At 52.7% G+C, this 24,816-nt stretch overlaps 1 protein-coding gene across 5 annotated transcripts in view; it reads left to right on the forward strand.

The window, feature by feature from the left end:
* The window catches only part of PDE4B (phosphodiesterase 4B), a 180,761-nt gene extending 155,945 nt beyond the window's left edge, over positions 1–24,816 (forward strand). For 3 of the 5 annotated variants that reach the window (XM_053985728.1, XM_053985729.1, XM_053985731.1), the window contains 9 exons: positions 12,245–12,338; positions 15,608–15,786; positions 16,142–16,240; positions 16,372–16,536; positions 16,771–16,870; positions 17,594–17,748; positions 17,853–17,975; positions 19,515–19,697; positions 22,765–24,816. In XM_053985728.1, the coding sequence (XP_053841703.1) occupies positions 12,245–12,338; positions 15,608–15,786; positions 16,142–16,240; positions 16,372–16,536; positions 16,771–16,870; positions 17,594–17,748; positions 17,853–17,975; positions 19,515–19,697; positions 22,765–23,130 (1,464 nt within the window). In that variant the 3' untranslated portion in view covers positions 23,131–24,816. Of the gene's footprint in view, positions 1–901; positions 1,373–11,221; positions 11,538–12,244; positions 12,339–15,607; positions 15,787–16,141; positions 16,241–16,371; positions 16,537–16,770; positions 16,871–17,593; positions 17,749–17,852; positions 17,976–19,514; positions 19,698–22,764 lie in introns of those variants that run through there. The other 2 variants (XM_053985732.1, XM_053985730.1) reach the window with 2 other exon arrangements.

Genomic DNA, 24,816 nt, shown 5'->3' on the forward strand with positions numbered 1-24,816 from the left:
ACCCAGCCACCCTTATTTACATTATTGCTACACGTATACTCAATTTTTCCTGCATTTATCACCCTGTCCAGCTTCCAGCTCAGGCAGCTGCTGTGTCAGAAGGGTTTGTGAGTCAGTGATGACAAAAAAGGGGCTGTTTTCTGTCCTGGCATCAGGCAGCTGTCCTTAGCCTCACTTTGCTGCAGATGGGAGCTGCTCGAGTCCCTAATTTGGGATCTGGGGCAGGACGTGCTCAGCGCATCCCCTGGATCGTCAGAAGGAGCAGGTCTTTCTCCCAGCTGAAATGCTGGCCTTGCCAGCTCCAGGTTTTTATGGGGCCATCACATCATGAAATGGGGGGATGGAGAGCATGGATTGTTTCTGCAGAGCTGCCTGTCCGTGCGGGGCAGCCCAAACAGAGATACCTGCATGGACCTGAGCTGCACCTCTGCCTCTCCTTAAATTAGACCAGGCTTGTTCAGAGTCCATCGAGTCCAGAGAACAGAATTCCTGCTCTCTGGGGATATTCTAAGTTTAAATAGACAGAGTGTGAGTGGTGTCCTCTCATGACTTTGCAAACTCCCTTGCCTCTACCCAAACTGTTACTTGGAGGACTCTTCCTTGCAAATCCTTAAATCTCTCTTACTGCAGCTCTTAAAAGATGTTTCTGTTATCCCCGAGTGCTGGATGCCTCAAGCTTTGTCCAGCTAGCGGCCCGGGACAGCGGCACAACTGCTGCGTGTTCCTCTCTCGCTTGTGAGCCGCAAGATAAACACAACCGATCTCATTTTGCTCGGATTTCAAAGGGCATTTCGGTCAGAAAAGCGGAGCAAGGCCGCACCTCGCTTTCGGGAGAGGGTGGCTAAATAAACATCTGGCCACGAATGTAAACTGCCGGGGCCGCGCTGGAGGTCGCGGCCAAGTGCCAGCGGTGGATGTGCCGGGCTGCACAACGTCCCCTCCCTGCGGCCAGCCTGGCAGCCCCCAGCCCTGTCCCCTTCCTACGTGATGTTTCCCTTAAGTGGTGCCGAGCTGTTTAGTCTTCCCCTGGCTTTGCGCTGGAACTTCCTTTGTTTAATCGCCGCACAAAGAGAGGTTTGTTCGCTGCGGCAGCCGGCGGAACAAAAGACACTTCCACGTCTCCTGTTTTTCCAAGGCGGGATGAATCACTGAGCTCCGCACGGTGCCGGCATTCCCGGGGATCCGCGCTGGGGAAGCGGCGGTCGGAGCGCCCTGGCGGGGCTGGCGGAGCCGCGCTGGCCGCGCTCCCGCAGCGCCGCTCCCGCAGCGCTCCGCGCACATCGCGCCGCTTTGACGTCGCTCTTTAACCCTTCCCCGGCCGGGCAGCCGCCGCCGCCGAGCAGGACCCCGCGCCGTCGGCATGCTCCAGGAGGTAGGAGCTGTTTCTGGCTCGGTGTGGGGACGTTGCCCCCAGCCGGGTGTGATCTGGCGGGTTTGGTCCGTGTTGGGGATGTCCTTGTGCTAGAGGACAGGGCGCCGCGTTCCTCCGGCGCTGCGGGAGCGGGGTTTGCAACACAGGCGCTCGGGGGGGCTGAGCAGGAGCTGCCAGGGAAAGCTGCTGGGTCAGGAGGGAACAGCTCTGGGTGCTGGCTCTGACCCAGGCTGGAATCCCCTGGGGATCTGGGGAGCTTGGTGCCAGTCAGCTCGCGTGTGTGAGTCTCATCACCATCATAAATGGACTTTAGGGTGGCCGTCTCTGTGTCCTCCTCCCGTGCTTAATGCCCTCTAAAGTAAATCATTCTGGGAGTGTCAAATATGCCCTAAAAGCAGGGTGGAATACTGGGGCCATACATAATGAATAATGTGATGTTTCGTCCTTGAGAGCCCTCTGGGCTGTCTATCCAGATATCTTGGTTAAACTGCTTCAGATATTTTAAAAATTGAAATGTTGGACAGCTGCAGCATTGGCTGTGGGAGGTGTGGGGACAGGATTAGGAGGCAGTGTCACCGTCTGGGATGCCCTCCTGGAGCAAAGGGATTTTGAGTGCTGGACGCTTTCCCATCTTCTGGGATGTTGTGGAAAACGCGTGGGGAAAGCCCATCCAAGGGGGATCCCTTGGCCACTGCTGGTGCAGAGATCAAGGCTCTGGCAGTGGGATTTTGGTTCAAATCCTTCTCCCCAGGAGCATTTTGGGGAGCTGTCACCCCTCCTCTGAGCCCCAGGGGTGCCCAGGACCTTCCGGTGTGTCCTTTACCCAATTCTGCTTTTCCTGGGACGTGATGGGGTTTTATAAGTTCAGCATTCTCAGACTTTTACGTTATAACACGTCAGGGTGGGGCTTAAATAAATAATAGCTCAAAGGCAGGTTCAAAATGAATCATGAGCTGAGGGCAGCCCTGGAGAGTGACTAAATGTGGGGAGCAGGGTCCTCTCTGGAGTGAAGGATGCTGGTGACATCCCAGAGGAGCAGCATCACTCGGGATGAAGGAGCTGAGAAGGATTTCAGGGCAATCCTAACCCTCACCCTGGTTTTGAGTGGTTTTGTGGACAGCCTGACTCCAAACTCCTCATTTTTTTTTCCCCAGTTGTGTTCCACGGGGCTGATCCAAATATTTGCATGAAGTGAAATTAATTGAAAGATGTGGAGTTATCAAAGGCAGGATGAGTTGTGGAGATGGTTTGAGATGGAGATTCACCCTCAGAGGTCTGAGAGGGAGAGATTCCCCTGATTAAAGCAAACAAACCAGAAGTGCCTCACCTTGCTGCTGGTTTAGCACAGCTGGGCCAAGGGCAGCAAAAGGATTCTGAGGAGCATTTGCCTATCTCTGTGTGAGAAGGAGTTTTCATTTAATTTTATCTCCATTAATTAGTGCCTTCTGTATGGGTTTGATGCTTGCATTAGGCTCATTTTCATTTTGGCAGGACCCAGCTGCCACATTTTTGGGGGGATGCTGAGCTACACGAACTTCTTCCCTGGATTTTCAGTGTCCCCTTCCCAGGACTCCCTCTTTATCCCGTGTTTTCTGAAGAAAACAAACTTCTGTTGATTCAAACTTGCCAGGATTTTTTTTTTTTTTTTCAACACAGGCATCTTGGAAAAGTCTTCTCAGGGCACAAAGTTATTTGAATTTTCCAAAGCCTGTTCTCCTACTCAGGTAAAACCCCAGCTGGATTTGCCTAAATGATGACTGCAGAGCTTGATTCAGATTTAAATTAAATTTAAATTGCTGCTTCATACGATTAGCAAAACCCCGTGTTTAATTGCATTGCTCTCTTGTTAAATGACAGCTGCTCTGTTAGCTGTTATTTTGGGGGTATTTTCTCTGATCGAGGATACAATCCAGGTTATTCCACCCCAAATTCCCAGCATCTCCTGGCTCCCAGAGGAGCAGGGGAGGCTCTTTGGTTTGTGGCTCTCCTGACGCAGTCGCTCGGCTTCCTCTGGCACCGAGGCCCCGGCGCTGTGGTTTGCAGGGGTGTGACTGACACAAGATTTGGGGCTGAGATCTCTGCAGCTCCTGCAGCACTCTCTGCTCTCGGGGCCACAGATGTTGTCAGGGCTTTCTTCAGTCACCTTCGTGTCGGCAAAGGAGCTGCTGGAGGTTTGCGTTCTGTGCTGCTGGCTCTCAGCAGCTCCCCTTCCTCCTCACTCTCCTTTTGCTCTCAACACGTCCAACGTTCTCCCAGCTGGTAAAAGTCTAAAAATGACACTGCAGAGCGAGTGTTTTGGCCTGTTTCTGCTTTTGTTTACTTGCCTCTCCCTAGAGGGAAGAACAAAAGCAGTGCTGGGATGAGAAATTGGTGTGGGCATTGACCATGCAGCTCTGGGGAAGGTGGGACAGATCTGGGGAGTTATCCCTGGCCTGGGATGTGCCTTTTGTGTGCTTCTTCCTCCCAGCAGAGCAATTTGTGTTATAAAATGCACCTTTCAGTGGGGGAGAGAGAGGAAATCCATACAAAACCCAACCAGATGAGCTGTACGCTCCAGATGTAGCTGCCAAAAGAATTGGGTAGGAGAGGTCTGTTCTAGATATTGGAAATGCATTTTGGATGGGGCAGAAACCAACCTGAACTTCCCCCAAAGGATCCCAGAGCTTCAGACCAGGCCAAACGTCCCTGCTGGGGTTCTTCCACCCAAGGAGAGCAACAATCTGTCCTTTGTCCCATCACACAGCGAGAAATAACAGGCTGGACAGGGCTGGGAGCAGCCTGGGATGGTGGAAGGGGTGGAAGGAGAAGGTTTTCAAGGTCCCTTCTGACCCAAACCAGTGTGGGCTTCTCTGAAATCTTAAACTCTGCCAGTCCTGCTATTTCACATCCATCCAGACAAAGGGAAACCCAGCCCGAGGGTCTGGGCAGTGGTGTTGGAGACAGGGATCCATGGGCAGTGGTGTTGGATATTCCAGGATTGGGATCCAGGGCAGTGGTGTTGGACACTCCAGGACTGGGATCCAGGGCAGTGGTGTTGGACACTCCAGGACTGGGATCCGTGGATTGGGATCCATGGATTGGGATCCAGGGCAGTGGTGTTGGATATTCCAGGACTGGGATCCATGGGCAGTGGTGTTGGACGCTCCAGGACTGGGATCCAGGGCAGTGGTGTTGGATATTCCAGGACTGGGATCCAGGGCAGTGGTGTTGGATATTCCAGGATTGGGATCCAGGGCAGTGGTTTGGACACTCCAGGACTGGGATCCAGGGCAGTGGTGTGGGACGCTCCAGGACTGGGATCCATGGACTGGGATCCAGGGCAGTGGTGTTGGATATTCCAGGATTGGGATCCAGGGCAGTGGTGTTGGACGCTCCAGGACTGGGATCCGTGGATTGGGATCCGTGGATTGGGATCCAGGGCAGTGGTTTGGACGCTCCAGGACTGGGATCCAGGGGCTCCAGGAGCAGGCAGGAGCAGATCCGGCCCCGCAGGGCACTCGGGGATTTCTCCAGGTGCCAGCCCCATCCCACACCTTGCCCACACATGACACACGGATTTTCAGGGAAGCACAGCGCTGCTTTCTCCGTGACCCGAGCCCTTCCCGGCGGCGGCCGAGGGGGATTTCCTCCCTCAGCGCTGAGTAACACCCGGAATTCTCGGGAATGGAGCAATCCAGTCTCGCCGGGGAGCAGCACGAACCCCCGGCGCTTTCCTTGGGCAGGCTCCTGCGGGGAGTTTTTCCTTTCCGGCATTCGGAGCGATTTGCATATTTCGAGTCTCATTTGGCTGGAAACGAGCTGGAAATGCCCCAGTGCTGCAAACGCTCAGCTCCAGCTCCCAGTTCATCACTTTTTTTTAAGCCCCGTGTTGCGTAAATCCTGTCCCACCCAAGGGAGGTTCTGCTGCTCTCAGAAATGCTAAACTTCACGGGGAGGAGGGGGGAAAATCTGAATATTGTTCTGTCTACATCAGATAGATGTTCTCGCTTTCATGAGCAGCCACATGCTGATTTATGGCAACCTGCTATTTATTTATCAACATTTACATTGTGGATTTCTAAATTATTCTAATTACATCAGGCCAACAAGTTGGTCATGATGCTGCTCCTTTAAAGTCTTCCTTTGAACATCTATATAAATCAAGGCTGCTTTGATGTGAAATTGGAGATTTCATAAGCCTGTGTTTACTTTTGGGTTTCCAAAATCAGCTGAAGGGAAAACAAAAAAAAAAAGCCCAAAAAACAAATAGTACTTTGTATCTCATTAAAAAGAGTTTCTAGCGCATTAAACGCGATATTGTTTTAGGAAATAAGAACTAGAAAGAGCTGCAAAAGAAATTTGATTTTTTTAATGACTGATAGTTGACTGCAACCATTCCACTTTTCTCCAGGCACTGAAATGTGGCTGAAAACTTTCTCCTTTAGTGCTGTGTGAAACAGCCTCGTGTTTTTTGTTTTTGATTTTTTTTTCCCTTGTTTAAGCATTAAATGCACTTCCCATCATTCTCCATGGAGTACCTAGGAAGGAAAATCGATGGGAATTATGAAGTAACAAGGACAGCTGCAAATCTGTTTGCCATGGTCCTTTCTGTAAGTGATGTAACAGCAGGAAAACACAGACAAGCGGGGTTACTGCTGCTCCAAACCCAGGAATTTTAACTCCTGACTTCCAAACTTCCGAAGAAATGCTCCACAATTCCGAAATCCAGGAGTTAGGCTCGGCGCAGCGCAGGAATGAGATGTCGGGAAGAGAGGGTCGGGCAAATAACGAATATTCCTTCAGCGGGGTGGCATTAATCCCATTTTTTTTTTTGAACCTGGAGTGTCGCGTCCATCCCCACGCCAGACAAAAGCATTCCACACTCCCCGTCCGAGCCCGCTCGGGTGAGTGATTTCCCTCCCGTGTGTCAGTCACTTCTGACAGGTGAGGGGCGGCTCTTCCCGGCTCCCAGAACCGCCCGTCCCTCCAATCCCAGGAAAAGAGCTGCTCCACGCGGTCCCACCGCGGTCTAATTGCGCCTCTGGACCTGCACTAATTACCCGGGTAATTAAGCGGGGAGGATTCAGCCCGGCTGCCTCGGCGAAAGTAACCCTGGGCCCAAAAATCATTTTGTTCTGGGGATTTCTCGGAGCGCCGGGATGGGAGCTCTGCGTCAGAAGGGTGGGTCGGGAACAGAGTTTATAAACACTGAGATCTGCAGCGAGATTCCTCCATCAAAGTGTGGGGCAGGATCCCTCTCTGCAGAGCCTCCCCAGCATCCCAGCTGCTCTTTTATCTCCAAATCGCCCTCAGCTCCTGCGGATGACTCCGGCTGGGTTTAAGCAGCCTCTTTGCATAAGGACTCCTGGCCTCGGGGAGCCTCAGCTGGGCTAAATCGACTTCAAAGGATTTCCATCGCAGCAGATCCTGTCTTTATTCTTCTCCCTGAGATGGCAGGAGCACCTCTCCAAGCTCCGGAGGGAACGGGAGCAGGAATAACAGCAGGATCCATCGCTGGAGTCAGTGTGGGGCTGGGAAGGGCTGTGGGTGCTTCTTCACGGCCCTCCCCAGCAGAGGAACAGAGTTGCTCTTTCCATAAAGAGCCAGAGAAGTGGGAATTTCCGCACTAAATCATCAGGGAGGTTTTTCCCAATCCCCCTCGGGGTCATATCATGGAATCCCAGACTGGTTTGGGTTGGGAGGGATCTTGAAGCCCATCTCATCCTTCCATCCCAGGCTGCTCCAAATCCCAGTGTCCAGCCTGGCCTTGGGCACTGCCAGGGATCCAGGGGCAGCCACAGCTGCTCTGGCAATTCCATCCCAGCCCCTCCCCACATCCCAGGGAACAATTCCCAATTCCCAATGTCCCATCCATCCCTGCCCTCTGGCAGTGGGAGCCATTCCCTGTGTCCTGTCCCTCCCTGCCTTGTCCCCAGTCCCTCTGCAGCTCTCCTGGAGCCCCTTCAGGCCCTGGCAGGTCATGGTAGGGTCACCCTAGACCCCCAGCATGGTTGGGCTCCTAAATCTGTCAAATCAATAAATAGGCCAAATTTTCTTCCTCTGCATAAAACCGGAGCAGATTTGGTTAGGATGGGGAGACAGAGCAGCTGCCAAGTGGCTCCAGGAGCTGCCAAGCCCTTGGTGCCAACGTCACCACCCTGGCAGAGCCCCTCTCCCAGGATTCCCGTGTCTGGAACCAGAGCTCAGCAAAGGGATAAAGGTGGGGAGAAGCCCTGAGCAGCGAGGGTTCGGTGTGGGCAGCAGGAGGAGAGCTGGGACAGAACTTTCCCACTGGTAATCAAGGAAATTCCCACCCGCACGCGCGGCTGGAAGGGAGCTGGGGAGGAGCTGTGATTCCATGGAGCAGGGGATGCATGGAACAGGGTCACTGCTGGTAACCCGAGAATGATTCAATTCTGGGAGACTTAATTTGGTGCAGATGAGTTCTGCAGTTGCTTCAGAGCAGGGAAAACAGGAAAGCTCCACGCGATGCCAGGGCTGTTCCTCACACGAGGCTCCAGATGCTTCCAGACCAGCTGGGAATGTTGGCTGTGCCTTTGGATATGGAAAATGGCACCTGGGCTTGATCTTATTGGTGTTATCTGCACTCCTCCCATCAGTTAAAGGCGTTAATTGCATCGTCCTGTGGCCAGAGTTTGGGGTGGAGGGAAAGGAGTGCTGCTGAGCATTTCCTGATTTTCTCCTTTTTAAGGGAAACCCCCTGGATTTGGGGTGAGCATCCCCTCCTCATCCCTACACTTCTAATTCCCATCTCTTGGCGAGTTTATCAGTGCTAACTTCCTTTGGAAAAGGCGCGGGGGAGATTATTAATTACGAAAATTAACGAAAATAACAGCACGGCCCGGTGCCGCAGATGGGCATTACCGTAATTACCGCGTGGCTGCCGGGCGTTACCGTAATTGCACGCGGCGCTCTCCAAAGCCCCGGTCGCTGGGTTTGCTCCAGTTGGAATTTTCTCCTCGCTCCCTGCAATCTGTTTGTTTTCGCCGTCGCTGTCGCATGGATTTAAGGTCGGGATTGCTCCAGGAGGGTTGCACATGACATGAGCCACTGATCCCTGCAGAGGCAGCAGCCTGCTTGCTCCCTGCAGAGCAATTCCCGGGAAGCAGCGCCGCTCCAGAGCGTCCTGGCATCGAGGAAAAATCCCAAAAACCCGCCACGAGCTGTGGGAACATCCGGGGTGCCTCGGTGTTTTCGGAAGGGGGGTGTGTGATAAACTAAATCCTGCCTAGGTGCCAGCATCGTCGGGGTGACAAATCCCAATAAACTTTGCAAATCCTGTGGGAATTCCCGCAGCTCCGGGAAGCTCAGCTGGGCTTGACCCTCCCAGTCCTTGCAGCAGTGCTGTGGTTCTGCTGCCCGTGTTTATAAAAGGCTGCTGCTGAAAGGGCTGGAAAAGTGAGGGAGATGAAGGCTGCGGGGGGCAGATTCCCGCTTCCAGATGGGCTACGAGAATCCCGAGAATCCCTGCTGCAGATGCCTCGGGTGACCTTGTGGTGGCCACTTAATTGCTCTGTGCCTCTGTGGGAAGGCAGTGGCCGCCCCCTGTGCTTTGTGAGGCCACTTGTGAGGTAAAGACATTTTTATCAGCCGTTTGTCCGCGGCGCTCGGGCTCACTGATCTGAAAGGGGCCTTTGTAAGGAAGCCCGGGTGATGAGAAGTGGTTCGTGTGATCGGGTGATGAGAAGTGGTTCGTGTGATCGTCTGCTGACGGCGTTTTCCTGGTGCGGATGAAGGCCTGGCTGCAGGGAAGTGTTGCAGCACATGCTGGGCTGCCGGGCTGTGGGAGGGCTCACGTGTCCCCGCTGCTGCTGCTGCTGCTGCTGCTGCTGCTGCTGCTGCTGCACCGACGTCACTGGGAGGGGAGATGGGGTCAGGGCTCCCTCCCTGCCTCGGCTCCCACCCCTGCTGCCCCTCCTGCTCCTTCTCCGAGCCTTTCCCGGGCAGTCCCAAAAGGGTTTTGTCCCTCGTGGTTGGCAGGAGGTGGAGTGGGGACCCTGTGGGACAAAATCCATGGCCCAGTGCTGTGGGATGTGTTCCTGGGCAGCCAGAACCCTTCACATCCCAATCTTTCCTGTAGCCCGTGAGATGCCAGCCTCCACATCCCTCTCCTGTCCATATCCCGAGGGATGCCAACCTCCACATCCCTCTCCTGTCCATATCCCGAGGGATGCCAACCTCCACATCCCTCTCCTGTCCATATCCCGAGGGATGCCAACCTCCACATCCCTCTCCTGTCCATATCCCGAGGGATGCCAACCTCCACATCCCTCTCCTGTCCATATCCCGAGGGATGCCAACCTCCACATCCCTCTCCTGTCCATATCCCGAGGGATGCCAGCCTCCACGTCCCTCTCCTGTCCATATCCTGAGGGATGCCAACCTCCACGTCCCTCTCCTTGCTGTATCCCATGGGACAGGATTTAAGCTCCTTAACTTACCTGGAATGTGAGGTCTCACAGTGTGATGGTGTGAGTGGGGTTGGATGGGATATTGGGAAGGAATTCCTGGCTGGCAGGGTGGGCAGGCCCTGGCACAGGTGCCCAGAGCAGCTGTGGCTGCCCCTGGATCCCTGGCAGTGCCCAAGGCCAGGCTGGAGCAGCCTGGGACAGTGGGAGGTGTCCCTGCCATGGCAGGGGTGGCTCTGGATGGGGTTTAAGGTTCTTTCCAACCCAAGCCGTTCCAGCATTCCCTGTTTCTGTGGCACTGGCAGGTTGCTGTGGGAGGGGACAGCAGGGACAGAGGTGGCATTGTCCCAGCAGGTCACACCCCACCTGTGTGCTGCACAGGTGAAAGGGAGGTGCCATCAGCTTCCCACCTCTGCCAGTCTTGAATTTCAGGGGAGGAGCAGATGGGTCACGACTTCCTTTGCTCCACGTGGCCAAAGGTCGAGCTGGAATCCCATCTGGCCGTTCTGGAGCCGTGCCTCGTCCCGCCTGGGCTGTCAGGGGGAGCAGGACCAGGATTTGGGGCAGTGCCCACGCCGCACGTGTCCCTCAGCACGCGGGGCAGCCTCGTGCCACCACCCCGGGAGAGGCTGGGCAGGCAGCTGGAGACAGCAGAGGGTTTCACTGCAAAGATGGCCCTTTTATTTTGGGAATCCTGGCCTCTGGCAGGTGCTGTGTTCCCGGCACGATCACCAAGGACGTCCTGAGCAGCAGGAGAGCTGCACATCCCACTGATCCCGTGCTGGGAGCACGGCACAAGGGGATTTTCTTTGGGTTCCATGTCAAGGACAGCTCCAGCTTCCTCATAAAGGGATTGCTTGTCTGTTTGAAACAAAAACTGCAGAACTGATTAAATATTGAAATCTGGATTGTGAATCGCAGAATGGTCGGGGTTGGGAAGGACCTTAAAGCTCATCTCGTTCCACCCCCTGCCTTGGGCAGGGACATGACAGATGCATTCTTTTAAGAATGAATGTATGAATTTATGAATTGCAGTTACAGATTTAAGGTGGTTATTTTTTATGCCTCTTATCTGAAGGGTATTTCAGTTTGTGAAGGGACGTTTTGCTGCATTGCTGCATTTTGCCCTTTACCACAGAGGAGGAAAAACCCGATTGCGCTGAAAATGTGGCCAACGCTTTTAAAAATCCAGCTGGGAATATTTTGAAAGTCTCTTTAAGGAACAGGATTAAAGCAAAGCAGGAGTGGAGAGGAGACTGCTGCTTGCTTTTCCCTTATTTAAATATTCCCGGAGCTTCCTCCATTTTAATTTTCCCATAAAACATGGCTGTGTTAGCGGAGCGGGCTAAGTCAGCATCGCTGCCCCGCTCAGCCGAGCCGGGCTCCTGCGGAGCGGGGACCCCCTTCAGGAGCTGATCCCAAATTCCCCCGCGCTTCCCGGCACGCGGCTGGATCCGTGCGGATCAATTCCCGTTCCTTTGTGCATTCCCGGATCTCATCGCTGGCTCCCGGGCGGGCGCATCCACCCACGGGCAGCCTGCAGGATGCGCCGCCAGCCTTGGCTTCGGCTGGGATTAGCAGCTGCCGGCTCCAGCGGGATCTCTGCCTCGGATGGACGCTGATTTTTTGGGATTGGGAAAGGGTCCTCTCCCGTCGGAGCGGCGATTTCTCCGGGAGGATTTGTGCTGGCTTGCCGGGAGCTTTCCAAAATGCCTGAAGCCAATTATTTGTTATCTGTGTCTTGGGGTTACATTAAGGTGGGTTTAATTCCTGAAGGATTATTAATTACCGAGTTGTTAGCGGCTGCTTTTTTGGTGCTGTGTTGCTCGGAGAAAGCCTCTGTGAGGAAAAATATGCTTTAAAAACGCTGATTTCTGTGTGTTTTGGCTAATTATGTGTGTAGTGTGCATGCAGAGTCCATGGATGTCATTTTTTGGTGGGGGGGGGAATTCGGTGTTGCAGGTTAAAATGATGCAGCAGTGAAAATGCTGGATTATAAAATCAGCAGGATCACAGCATGAATATCTAAGGGAATCATGCCTGAATCCCACATTTTGCTGTACGATCTTCAGATTTAGGGCATATTTCTCCTCTGGATGTGCAGCTATTTCATACAAAATGGAGCAAATTTAGAAAATCCAGAACAACAGAAGGTTTAGGGTTGGGAAATCTCAACCTGAGATAAAAATCTGAGCTTTCGGAGAGATTTGTCTGAATCGTTCTCTCCTCGTTTGTGACAGTAACAATTAATGAGCATCTCTAGAGGAAATTAATTCCGTGGGCTGAAAAGAAATACCCAGTCACGGTGATGCCGAGCAGGGTGGAAATGAGCCCATCTGTCGCCGGCTCCATCCCGAATATCCCCGGAATTTTGCGTGCTGGGGGAGTCTCCCGTGCTAACGCGGTGTGGATTTGGGAGAGGATTCCATAAAAATGCCATTTTCCTGTGCTCTCCCCCTCGCAGTTCAAGAGGATGCTGAACCGGGAGCTCACCCACCTGTCCGAGATGAGCCGCTCCGGGAACCAAGTGTCCGAGTACATTTCCAACACTTTCCTGGGTAAGGAATGCATCCCGAGCTGCTCTCTGGGGCTCAGGGGAGGGTTAAGGGTTAATGATTGCCCCCATTCACAGCTTCCCTCTTCGGGTTTTCACTTTCAAATGGCTGCGGGGAGGGGGAGAATGCTGTTTGGGTGAGTGTGGCCACAGAGGAATTCCTTCCCGAGCCTTGGGATGTTTCTGGGAGGGTTCCGTGGGGCTGCTGCTGGTGGCTGCCTTATGCAATGCTGGGTTTTTGCGGTGACCTTATGGGAAGGACAAAGTCACCCAGGGCCAGCTGCAGCCACTGCCTCGTTCAGCTGCACCTTCCCGTCGGAGATGGGCTTCAGATTGAATCATGCCCAACGTTTTACCCACTGCTTTGTGTAAGCCTGCTCGTTTTGCACCAGAAGTCAGGGAAAAAAAAAAAAAAAAAAAAACGGAATATTTTGCATTTCATTCATTCTGTAGGAGCTCACAGCTCCACGGACATGAATGGATCCTCTGTGTCAACGTTTGTTAGAACAAATGGGATTTTCTCAGGAAGCAGCTTCAGGATTTGTGACCATTTGCTTCTAAAATGAGGAGCCTCATATTTATGGACATCCCTGAACCCAACAGCTCCAAGGGCTGAGTGCCTGTGGATGCTGGGGACTCATGCCCCGAGGCTGGAAGGGCCGGAATGGTTCCCTGTGTGACACACAATTATTCCCATTAAGGGTTTTTAAGTGATTCCAATATCCAGCTGCAGCTGGAACTGCTGCCTGCATTTAGGACACTCGACAGCATTAATAATCCATGGAAGTTTGGAGCTGCTTTGTGGGGATGCATTGATTTTTATTGCTCAGCTGAATCCAGAGCACGAATTCAAACAGGGACTAGGGCTGGACTGGGATGCACAGAGGGGCTAATCCAGGGATTTGGCTGGTGGTCAGCTCTGCCCAGCAGCCACCTGAGTGTGGAGCAGGAATTGCCAATGTGGCCACCAAAAATAAACCCCACAGACGCTCAGGTTAACGGAGCCTGAATCCCAGCAGGGGCTGATGAGCCAGAGCTGCTGCTGGGGTTGGAATTCACAGAATTCCAGACTGGTTTGGGTTGGGAGGGACCATAAGGATCATCCAGTGCCACCCCTGCCATGGCAGGGACACCTCCCACTGTCCCAGGTGCTCCAAGCCCTGTCCAGCCTGGCCTTGGGCACTGCCAGGGATCCAGGGCCAAATTCTATTCCAGGGCCTCCCCACCCTCCCAGCCAGGAATTCCTTCCCAATATCCACCTGAATCTACCCATTTTCAGCTTCCAGCCATTCCCTGGGTCCTGTCCCTCCCTGCCTTGTCCCTGGGCTCTCTCCAGCAGCTCCAGGTCTGAGTTCCTGCTGTTCCCATGCTCAGGCAGCTCCATGGGGCAGGGCTGGACAATGCTCTGTCCATCCCCGTGCCCGGTGACAGTGACACCCCCGTGTGAGGCCACTCAGGGCCTGGCACTGCTGAGGGGGTCGGGCTCTCCAGATTGGGCCAGACTGCAGCCTGATTGCTCATCCTCAGAAAAAAATGAGGGAAGCTTTTAACAGGATCGTCAGTTGTTTCAGGAAGTCGTGCTGGAACGGGTTTTATGAATTCGTTTTTTCCTTCCTAAAATTTAATTAATTTAAATGAACGCCCAAAATAACAGGAGTCTGCACGTGAGAAGGTTGAACAAACAAACAGAAAGAGACCTGTGGGGAGGACACTCATTTATCTCCAAAGCTGGGGATAATTCAGAGATGTTAAACCCAGATCCTGTGACTTCATTCAGCCTTTTGATTTTATCAGGGCAGGGAGGGACAGGACACAGGGAATGGCTTCCACTGCCAGAGGGCAGGGATGGATGGGATCTCGGGCAGGAATTCCTCCCTGTGGAGGGGATGAGGCCCTGGCACAGGGTGCCCAACACCCCTGGCAGTGCCCAGGGCCAGGCTGGAGCAGCCTGGGACAGTGGAAGTGTCCCTGCCGTGGCCGGGGGTGGAACCAGATGATCTTTAAGCTGCCTCCCATCCCAACTTATTCTGTAATTCCGTGATTTAATGGGCTGGGAAGGCTCCAAGAAGGAGCAGAGGGTCCAGCCCTGCATTCCCAGCAAGGACAGGGCTGGGAAGGTCAGAGAGGAGCACAGAGGTTCCACACCACATCAGAGGGACCATCCCGCTGCCCCTGGGTCACACGCTGCTCCCAAGGGCTCAGCGGTGGCACTGCCACCCCCTTGGGGACACTGATGCAACAAATCAGGGATTTCTGCTCCAGAATGGCCATTTGATGCTGCCTTAGTCACTGCTAAGGAGATTATGGAGAGGAAAGTCCTTCCGTGGTTCAGCAAAATCCAGGGAACACCCTCTGATGTCAGCCCGGCTGTGCTGTGAATAATGACTCCTTTCCTAATTGCTGCTGCTGCTTGGGGTTTCAGAGGGGTTTAATTAAGCCCAGGCAAAAGCAACTCCTGCCTGGAAGCCTTGTCCCTCTGGAGGTCCTCAAGGTGTTCAGAAGTTGTGGTAAAATCCGTGAGAAATGGTTGGGGTGGAAGTCATGAGCCACTGGGCCTGTGCTTTAATAAATCAGCTGTAGGGCATGAATACCACGGGGTTTTAAGATGTATTTATTTGCTAAACACATCTCCACAGCCAGGTTTGGGCCCTCTTCATGGGCACTAAAACTGTGATTATCCCTGAGAATGGCAGCAGGAATTTAGCCTGTGCTTTGGGTGTTATTCCATAGATATTTGTAAAGGAAAAATCTGTAATGGATCAGTGACACCCATTTGTTACTGGTTTTAAGAGCAGGGGGTATTCACCCTAAAAAGTGAAAATATGGAGAATAGATGTAGTTTTACCTTATTCAGGAAAAAAGGTGTTGTTTGACCATAACTTTTATTTTCCTAAAAATAGGGAATAGAATTAATTGGGATTTATCCCTGAGGAGAACCTGGTGCCTTTCAGACATGGAAAATCACAGAATCATTTCGGTCGGAGATCATGGGGTCCAACCATTCCCAGCACTAATCCATGTCCCCAGGTGCCACATCCATGCCCAGAGAGACATTCCTGGACATGCCCAGTGTCCCCAAACCACACAGAGGCTGCAAGGGAGCAACCAGAGCTTTTGTAGCCGGGTGGTTTTTTTATTTTATTTTTGGATCCCAAAATCAGCAGAACCCCCTGGGTTTGAAGTGGGGAGCAGAGGCAGCAGCTGGAGGGCTGATTTTGGGGGATGTGTTGGAGCTCAGGCTGTGCTGACTCATTTCCCTCTGCTCTGTTCCAGACAAGCAGAACGATGTGGAGATTCCTTCTCCCACCCAGAAGGACAGGGAGAAGAAGAAAAAACAGCAGCTCATGACACAGATCAGTGGGGTGAAGAAACTAATGCACAGCTCGAGCTTAAACAACACCAGCATCTCACGGTTTGGGGTGAAGACAGAAAAGGAAGATCACCTGGCCAAGGTAGGAGAGATCCCTGCTCTTCTGGGAGAATCTGGAAGCTGGGAATGGATTGGTCCCCCTTGGAATTAATTTCCCAGAAATGCTGTAATTAATGGTAGCCTTAAGAGGATATTTTACATTTAAAAATACATGAAAATAGCCCTAAAATAAAAGGAAAAAAGGCGATGAAGGCTGAGGAGAGCAATTATGAAACACAAAATCAGCCCTTCGCAGTTACGCTGCGTTCATTAAGCTCACACGTTCAGCACTTACATAATTGCAATAACCATGGCATTTGCATATTTGTGAACTTTTGGGGAAATGCAGAATTGCCTGGAAAACCATTCAAACCATTGTTTTTTGGTGCTCTCCAAAGGAGCTGGAAGACCTGAATAAGTGGGGCCTCAACATCTTCAACGTGGCCAGGTATTCCCACAACCGGCCGCTCACCTGCATCATGTACGCCATATTCCAGGTGTGTATTCCTGCAATGCAGGGCTCCCTGCTGCTTCCAGCATTATTCTCGTGCCTCATTCCCCCTCTGCCTCCCTGCCTGGTGCAGCCTGAGCTGACCCTCAGCTGGGTGTTTGTGCTCTGCTCCCTCAGGAGCGGGATCTGCTGAAAACCTTCAAGATCTCGTCGGACACGTTCGTGACGTACATGATGACCCTGGAGGACCACTACCACTCAGATGTGGCCTACCACAACAGCCTGCACGCTGCTGACGTGGCCCAGTCCACCCATGTGCTGCTCTCCACCCCTGCCCTGGATGTGAGTGCCCTGCTTGCCTTGGCTTTCAACGCGGGGTGGGCACTGGTGGCTCTTCCGAGCGCTCCCTTCGCCTCCATCGTTAGGGAATCTCAGCATCTCTGTATCTCCTTCTCCTTCCTGCACTGCCTTGTCCCATCAAACCAATTGAAACAGCACAATTTGCTCCCCTCAATCAGCTTCCCCAGCTGCTGAGAGGTAGAACCCCTCTGACAGGCTCCTCTTGCTCCATCCTAGGCTGTCTTCACGGATCTGGAAATCCTCGCTGCCATTTTTGCAGCTGCAATCCATGATGTGGATCACCCCGGGGTCTCCAATCAATTCCTGATTAACACAAGTGAGTTTTGTTCTGAATCTCTCAGAATTTCACCCCGAAAGCAATGGGAATGCTTTTTACGTGCCACCAATGACAGCTTGTGCTGCCCTCTCAAAATACGGTGCAGTAGAGGAGTGAGACATTTTGGACTCAAGCAGGAATTAAAATGCAGTCCCTGAGAAAGGGAACCATTGTAGCACAATTTGTAAAGTCAATATTTACTACTTGCTAACACATAATAACTCTGCCAGCCCTGAGTGCAAACTTTACCATTAAGATAAGAGAAATAATCCTATTGCTATTGACAACCAGAAAGCCAAATATTGGCCTTCGTGTTGTGTTCTGCCACAGGCTGAGCACAGATCTGGATTCCAAATTGTGGGGATTGTTGTGTTTCGGGAAGGATTTTTGCAGGATTCTGTTGCCAGTGACTTGTAACTGAGTCAACTGAGCATTATTTTGTCACTGGGACTCAGCAAAGGCTGTGGAGTGCTGGGGCTGGCACTCACAGAGCTAAAAAGAATCCCAGAATCCTAAAATCATCCAGTATCCCATGGGCAGCAACACCTTCCCCCAGACCAGAGTGCTCCAAACCCCATCCAGCCCGGCCCTGAAAGCTTCCAGGGATGGGAAAAGAAACCTTCCCCCACTAAAACCTTTCAGTGCCCAGAACAAGCTCCTGTTGGCTGTTGGAAACCCCAGATTTCCCAGCCTGGAGTCCCACTTTTGGTGTTCCTTGCCCAGATTCCGAGCTGGCCCTGATGTACAACGACGAATCCGTGCTGGAGAACCACCACCTGGCCGTGGGCTTCAAACTGCTCCAGGAGGAGCACTGTGACATCTTCCAGAACCTGACCAAGAAGCAGCGCCAGACCCTCAGGAAGATGGTGATTGACATGGTATGGCCACTCCCTCCTCCTCTTCTGAACCAAAAATGATCTTTTTTTTTTTGTGGCTTCCCCTCCTGAAATCCTGTTTTTTTTTTTCCCCCCACTCTGGAAAGGTGTTGGCCACTGATATGTCCAAGCACATGAGTCTGTTGGCTGATCTGAAGACTATGGTGGAAACTAAGAAGGTGACCAGTTCAGGAGTTCTCCTTCTGGACAACTACACAGACAGAATACAGGTGAGGCAGCCAAATTCCCTGGATTTGGGGTGTTTTGGCCAGGATGAAGAAGCCACACTCCTGGTTTTGCCGTGGCTTTGAAATTAATCATATAGAGAAGCTGAATTCTCAGCAGTCATTTCCTTCTGCACTAAAAAGAAGCACGAGGTGGTCCCATATTTTTTAGGTGTTATTTTTTTAGCTGTTAACCCAGAATTAGGGGTTTTTTTAACACTTGGAGCTGCAAATATGGCACATTCTGAGGTCAATTTCTGAGGGCTCCTAAATTTCCTTGCTGCTTTCTCCCATTTGTTTCTCCTGTTACAACACTGCAAGAATTTCATTCGGAACTCCACATCTGAAGCACGTCAGAGTGAGCTGGAATTGCTGCTGGACAGTCTGTTCCCTCAATAATTTAATCCTTGGTTTACAGAAGTGACCAGGAAGTGCTGGAACAGGGTTGTGCAGTGAGCAGGACAAGACACATCCTGCTCTGCTCTCCACTTTGATGAGCAACTCCTTAAGAGCAGGCTCCTGGGAAAACTCCATAAATTTTTTATATCAGACACTCTGGTGCTGCCTGAATCCTTGTGGCCACTTAGTCAGGCCCCTTCTGTGCCTGTGTGGAAGGGATATTACTCATTCCATAAAGTGGGAGCATTTCACCTCTTTCCCTGAGAGCATGGAAGTGGATTTTGAATGGTGGGAAGCAGCTGGATCCCCAAACAAACCTGTGTGAAGTCATTGACACTTCCACAACTGCTCCAGGTGTGAGGCTTGGGCTGTGTGAGCACCAGAGAGCACATCTGGCTTTGGGGCAGCTGAGCTCAGCCATGGAGATGGAATCACAGAATTCCAGACTGGTTTGGGTTGGGAGTGACTTTAAATTCATTCCATCCCTTGCCAACGCCTTCCACTGTCCCAGGCTGCTCCAAACCCATCCAGCCTGGCTTTGGACATGCCAGGGATCCAGGGGCAGCCACAGCTGCTCTGGGAATTCCATCCCAGCCCCTCCCCACCCTCCCAGGGAACAATTCCCAATTCCCAATGTCCCATCCATCCCTACCCTCTGGCACTGGGAGCCATTCCCTGTGTCCTGTCCCTCCCTGCCTTGTCCCCAGTCCCTCTGCAGCTCTCCTGGAGCCCCTTCAGGCCCTGCCAGGGGCTCTGAGCTCTCCCTGGATCCTTCTCCTCTCCAGGTGAGCACCCCCAGCTCTCCCTGGATCCTTCTCCTCCCCAGGTGAGCACCCCCAGCTCTCCCTGGATCCTTCTCCTCCCCAGGTGAGCACCCCCAGCTCTCCCTGGATCCTTCTCCTCTCCAGGGGAGCACCCCCAGCTCTCCCAGCCTGGCTCCAGAGGGGCTCCAGCCCTGCAGCAGCCCCGGGGCCTCCTCTGGGCTCTCTCCACGTTTGAACGTGCTACCATGCGATCTTTCTGATGTCTTTATGGCCTGTTTCATAATCAGAGAATCTTCTGGTGCAATGTTCTGCAGATCCATCTCGGATCCATCTGCTCTTTTTCCAGCTGATTTCATGAGTTTCCTGCCGGATGTAATTGCAGGTTCTCCGGAACATGGTGCATTGTGCCGACCTGAGCAATCCCACAAAGTCTCTGGAGCTCTACCGGCAGTGGACGGACAGGATCATGGAGGAGTTCTTCCAGCAGGGAGACAAGGAGAGGGAGAGAGGCATGGAAATCAGCCCCATGTGTGACAAGCACACGGCCTCCGTGGAAAAATCCCAGGTAACTGGCCCTGAGCTGCAGCTTTCCCTGCCTGAGCTTGGCATTTCAGAGCAGGGACAGAGCTCAGCTGCTTGTGCAGCGCGATTCGGAGAGGAGCCAGCGGTTCAGAGCGTGGGTTCTGATCCACCCTGACATCCAGCCCTGCCTGGGGCTCTCACAGGCTGGGGAGGCTCTTCCAGCTCCTCTCCATCCCCCTGGGCACCTCCTCGTTCCCTGCTCGTGCCCCACTTTCCAGAGGGAGTTGGTTCCTTTTGTTCCCCAGGCTGGAAAGGGCAGTTCTGCTCTGCCCACCCTCCCCAGCCCGTCCTGCCCTCACACCCTCCTCACCCCACTGGTGTTGTACCCACTGATCTGCAGGACTGGGAGCTTCTCCCTCCTGAGATCCCCCTCAGGACCCTGCAAAACTCTGGCTGTCACTCGTTATCCAGGACAGTCCTGCAGTGCACGTGTCCAGTTGAATCAGAGGCTTTTGGAGCTGCCCTGTGCAGGGTGAATCCCAGAAATACTCATTTATGTCCCTGCAAAACTTAAAAGAAACTGGATTTGCCTCTTTTTTTTTTTTTTTTTTTTTTGGGATGAACTGGCTCATCCCTATTTCTGATTCATAAAATGGTTTCAAGGTCAGATTTTGTTCTGACCTGTGTAGCACAGGCCATAAAATTTCGCCTGAATAATCTGGAATGAAACCAGGAATTTATGTTTGTCCAAACAGATTCCAGCCTTTATATAATGCTGTCTTGGTTGTTGTTTTTGAATGACTCCAGCAAGTCATCATTGAGGTTTTTCAGCTTGAATAAGTAACAAAATTGATGATAATTATTTCCAAATGTCCTCTTGGGCTCGGCCAAGTGCTTTCAAAATTATTCACTCAACCGCGTGGTGATTTTGTTGGAAAAATCTGTCGGATTCCTTAACCTAACAAGAAATGAATCCTTCAGCCAGGCTTGCCCATGTGCTCCACATGTGAGCTCCAACTCATTCTTTGCTTCACATCTGCACTTCCCAGAGGCTTCAAAATGCCATTTTTGCCGTGCAGAAAAGACAGGAATTGCACAAAATGTCCATCACGAAATGGCAAAGGAGAAAGGGAGGCGGTGTGCCCGTGCTGGAGCTTTCCAAATGACATTTTTGCTGTGCAGAAGAGACAGGAATTGCACAAAATGGCCATCGTGGAATGGCAAAGGAGAAAGGGAAGCGGTGTGTCCGTGCTGGAGGGAAACGAGGAGTGGATTAGAAAATAATATGCAAATATTTCACAGCTTGAGATGCCCTCTCAATATTTTGGGATCAGCGCTGAGCCGCGTGGCCAATTATTCCATGAGCTGGGGTGATTTTAAAGGAGCAGTGACTTAAAACAACAATTTTAAAGAAACAATGATTAACGAGTGCTGATTTTAACCCATCGGCGCCGCCGAGCCCTGGAACATTTTGGGCTCCAACCACCCCAAACTCTCTTTTTCCCAGCGCAGCAGGAACTTTTCATCACCTTTCTGCCGGAGCTGCCTCCCCAGCCCGTTCCAATTGGATGCTCACGGTGCTATTGACATCCTGTTGTGTCTGGGGGAGCCGGCAGCGATTTCCAAAGCAAACATCTGCGCCTTGGGAGAGCCTTTTCCCTGCTCCACACAAAGCCGTGGAGCGGGACGGGCTCTGCCAAGACGGAAGAATTCCAATCCCCTTTATGGCCGTTCCGCCGGCTCCATCCTGGACGTGGTTCCTCCCTGAGTCAGAGCACCGCGGCAGGGTTGAGCTCAGCGGAAGGGCTGAGCGTCCCTCACTCTTTCCAGCCCTGGAACGTCGCCCCGCGGGGGCCGGGCGGCATTCCCGGGATGAGCGGCTGCGCTCTTCCCGAGGGAATCTCTCGCGGGGCTGCTTGGGCAGGGGGCAGGAGGAAAACGGGAATGTTGCAAGTGCAGGATCGTGGAACGGTTTGGGAGAGGCACGAACTGCACCCCACTTTGGGAAAATACACCCAGAGTTGGAGCTTGAGCCCATAAAGGCTGCTCCCCCTTGGGAGCACTGGGGTATTCCAGCTGTCGGTTGTGTGGGAATCCTGGCTATAAATGCACCAGCCCTGTCCCCAGTCACCTGGGAATTCTGTCTGAGAGGAGCAGAGTCTCAGTGCTGAGAGCCCCATCCAGTGCCAGCTCCATCCCAGGGACACCTCCCACTGTCCCAGGCTGCTCCAAACCCCTCCAGCCTGGCCTTGGGCACTGCCAGGGATCCAGGGGCAGCCACAGCTGCTCTGGCAATTCCATCCCAGCCCCTCCCCACCCTCCCAGGGAACAATTCCCAATTCCCAATCTCCCATCCAGCCCTGCCCTCTGGCACTGGGAGCCATTCCCTGGCTCCTGTCCCTCCAGGCCTTGTCCCCAGTCCCTCTGCAGCTCTCCTGGAGCCCCTTCAGGCCCTGCCAGGGGCTCTGAGCTCTCCCTGGATCCTTCTCCTCTCCAGGTGAGCACCCCCAGCTCTCCCTGGATCCTTCTCCTCTCCAGGTGAGCACCCCCAGCTCTCCCTGGATCCTTCTCCTCTCCAGGTGAGCACCCCCAGCTCTCCCTGGATCCTTCTCCTCTCCAGGTGAGCACCCCCAGCTCTCCCTGGATCCTTCTCCTCTCCAGGTGAGCACCCCCAGCTCTCCCAGCCTGGCTCCAGAGGGGCTCCAGCCCTGGGGCAGCTCCTGGGGCTCGAGCAGGGCTCCACATCCTCCTGATGTTGGCCCTGCAGGTGGGGCCTCACCTGAGCAGGGCAGAGGAGCAGAATTCCCCCTCTCCTTTCCTGCTGCTCACACTGGGGGATCAGCCCAGGGCTCTGTCCCCTGAATTTCCTGCTGGCTCCTGCTTTTAGTGGAACTTCATCTGAGGTTTGATTTTGGACAAGACATCAGCCCAACACCGTGCGTGGGTGCAGCTCTGGGTGTCAGATAATTGTGTCTGCATTAGGCTGTGCTGGTTTGGGGACTTGCTCCTGGTATTTTGCTTGTAAAACGAACATAATACGAACTTCTCAGACATCCACCTTTTGCAGGTTATTCCCTTGCCCTAAGTGTGTGTGTCCCTTTGTTTCCCAGGTGGGATTCATCGACTACATCGTCCATCCGCTCTGGGAGACGTGGGCTGACCTGGTGCAGCCCGACGCCCAGGACATCCTGGACACTCTGGAGGACAACAGGAACTGGTACCAGAGCATGATACCTCAGAGCCCATCCCCTCCCCTGGAGGAGCGGGGCCAGGACTGCCAGGGCCTGATGGAGAAGTTCCAGTTTGAACTGACGCTGGAGGAGGAGGATTCGGATGGGCCCGAGAAGGACGGTGAGAGCCTCGGCTACTTCAGCAATACAGAGACGCTCTGCGTGGCCCAGCCCGGGGAGGAGGAGCCCCAGAGGGAGGCCACCATCGAGATTGTGACAGAAGACACATCTCCTGTGGACACATAATGGCCTGGCCCCGCGGGAGTGGCTTTTAAACACTTGCGGAGCTTGCGAGCGGTCTCCGACGGCCTCTGCAGCCGGGGCTGAGCCTCTGCCACGGGGCTGGCAGATCCTCCAGCTACTTGAGATTGGAGTCAGGGTTACAGATGGGGTAGGGAATGATTGCTCAGGAAATGCACGGGTGATTTGCCTTGTGGTTTGAGCCTCGTCAGCCGAGAGCACCGCGTTGTCCTGGAGCTGGCTTGGGTCGGGCCGAGGCGGCGCTGACACACAACTGAGAGATTTTATACTGTTAGTTTTGGAGTTTATACCAGTTAGACTGATAGAAACTACTGATCAATAACTCATATCCAACCTGTCCACCTGTCTGCAGACCTGTGTGCCTTCTTTGTAAACACTTTCATGTCTTTTCAAGAGTCTCTTAATTCAACACACGGAGCTTGGTAGTTCAAAAGCGACACAAGGTGTTTCGGAATTGACGGCTACTTTTTGGATTCTTCCTGTTACCAGAAGCAGTCTTCCTTTTTTTTCGTGGGCAATACCTGTCACTTTATTGCAGTTAATCACTTTGACAGACTAAACAGAAGGGGAAACCCTCTGCTTTGCATTGCTGCACCTTCAGTGTGTTCTAAATCCCCCCCCGGTGACCCGTTGGGAGTCACTCGGTGCCATCGTGCACCGTTCCCTCGCTGGGAACAGCGGGAATTTTCTCCTCCCCGGGGTTTGGGTTTGTGGTGAGCAGGACAGAGGGCAGTTTTTCTTTTCCCTGGCACAGCTCAGTCCATCCCTGAGTAAGCGTGGCAAGGCAGTGTGTGACACGCCTTCCCCCTCGGCAGCTCCCTGGAATTTGCACGCTCGGATATTTGTGTTTCTCTGGCCTCTCGTCCACGGTCCCTAGGTTTAGGTCCACCATCCTCCTCCTCCTCCTGCACTGCCTCGAGCTCTACCACCTCCATTACTGTTTATAACAGTGTATTTATTACCTACTGTACATACTGTAATGTTTTGTAAGTTATTAATTTATATGAATTAGCATCGCCTGTCGGCGGCGATGTTAATGGGGTAGAAAACTCGGAATAAGAGTTGCCTTTTTTTCTTGTAACCTTTTGTATTGCATAAAGTCCAAGAACCTGAACATAGCTGAAGAGACAGACACAACCCAGGAAGGGCATTCGGGTGGCAGCCGCCCGTGGGGAGGGGACACCGCATCCCAGGGCAGCGAATTTGGGAATTTGCCAGGAACGCAGAGAGAGGGAACCGAACAAAGAACTCCCCACGCCCGGGCCGGCTTTTCAATGTCACAGTGTTCCAATTTCTGAACGACCCAATGTGAATCTCTATGACAAAAAAAAAAAAAAAAAAAAAAAAAAAAAAAAAAGTGAACTGATGTAATAATTGTGCTGTGAAACTTCCTCTGACAAAGCTTGTCCGGCATCGTGAGCGGTGTCAATCTCAGTTTGTAAAATATGTTTCAAGCTTTTTGGTCCAACTCGTGACTGATTAGTTCATGACAATAGCACAGTTGTGCATGATCAATGGGTTTGTTTGTCTGTTGAACACTGCATTGTTCCAGGTGGTTATTTTATTGTTCCCCAAAGTTTCACACTATGTATGTTATAGTATTCTATATTGTGTTCAGACGCATTCTTAAGAGATTTTTATATGAAGTGAATAAATGAAAGCATGACCCAG

The sequence above is a fragment of the Vidua macroura genome, chromosome 9 (genome assembly GCF_024509145.1).
Source record: "Vidua macroura isolate BioBank_ID:100142 chromosome 9, ASM2450914v1, whole genome shotgun sequence".
Taxonomy (NCBI): Eukaryota; Metazoa; Chordata; class Aves; order Passeriformes; family Viduidae; genus Vidua; species Vidua macroura.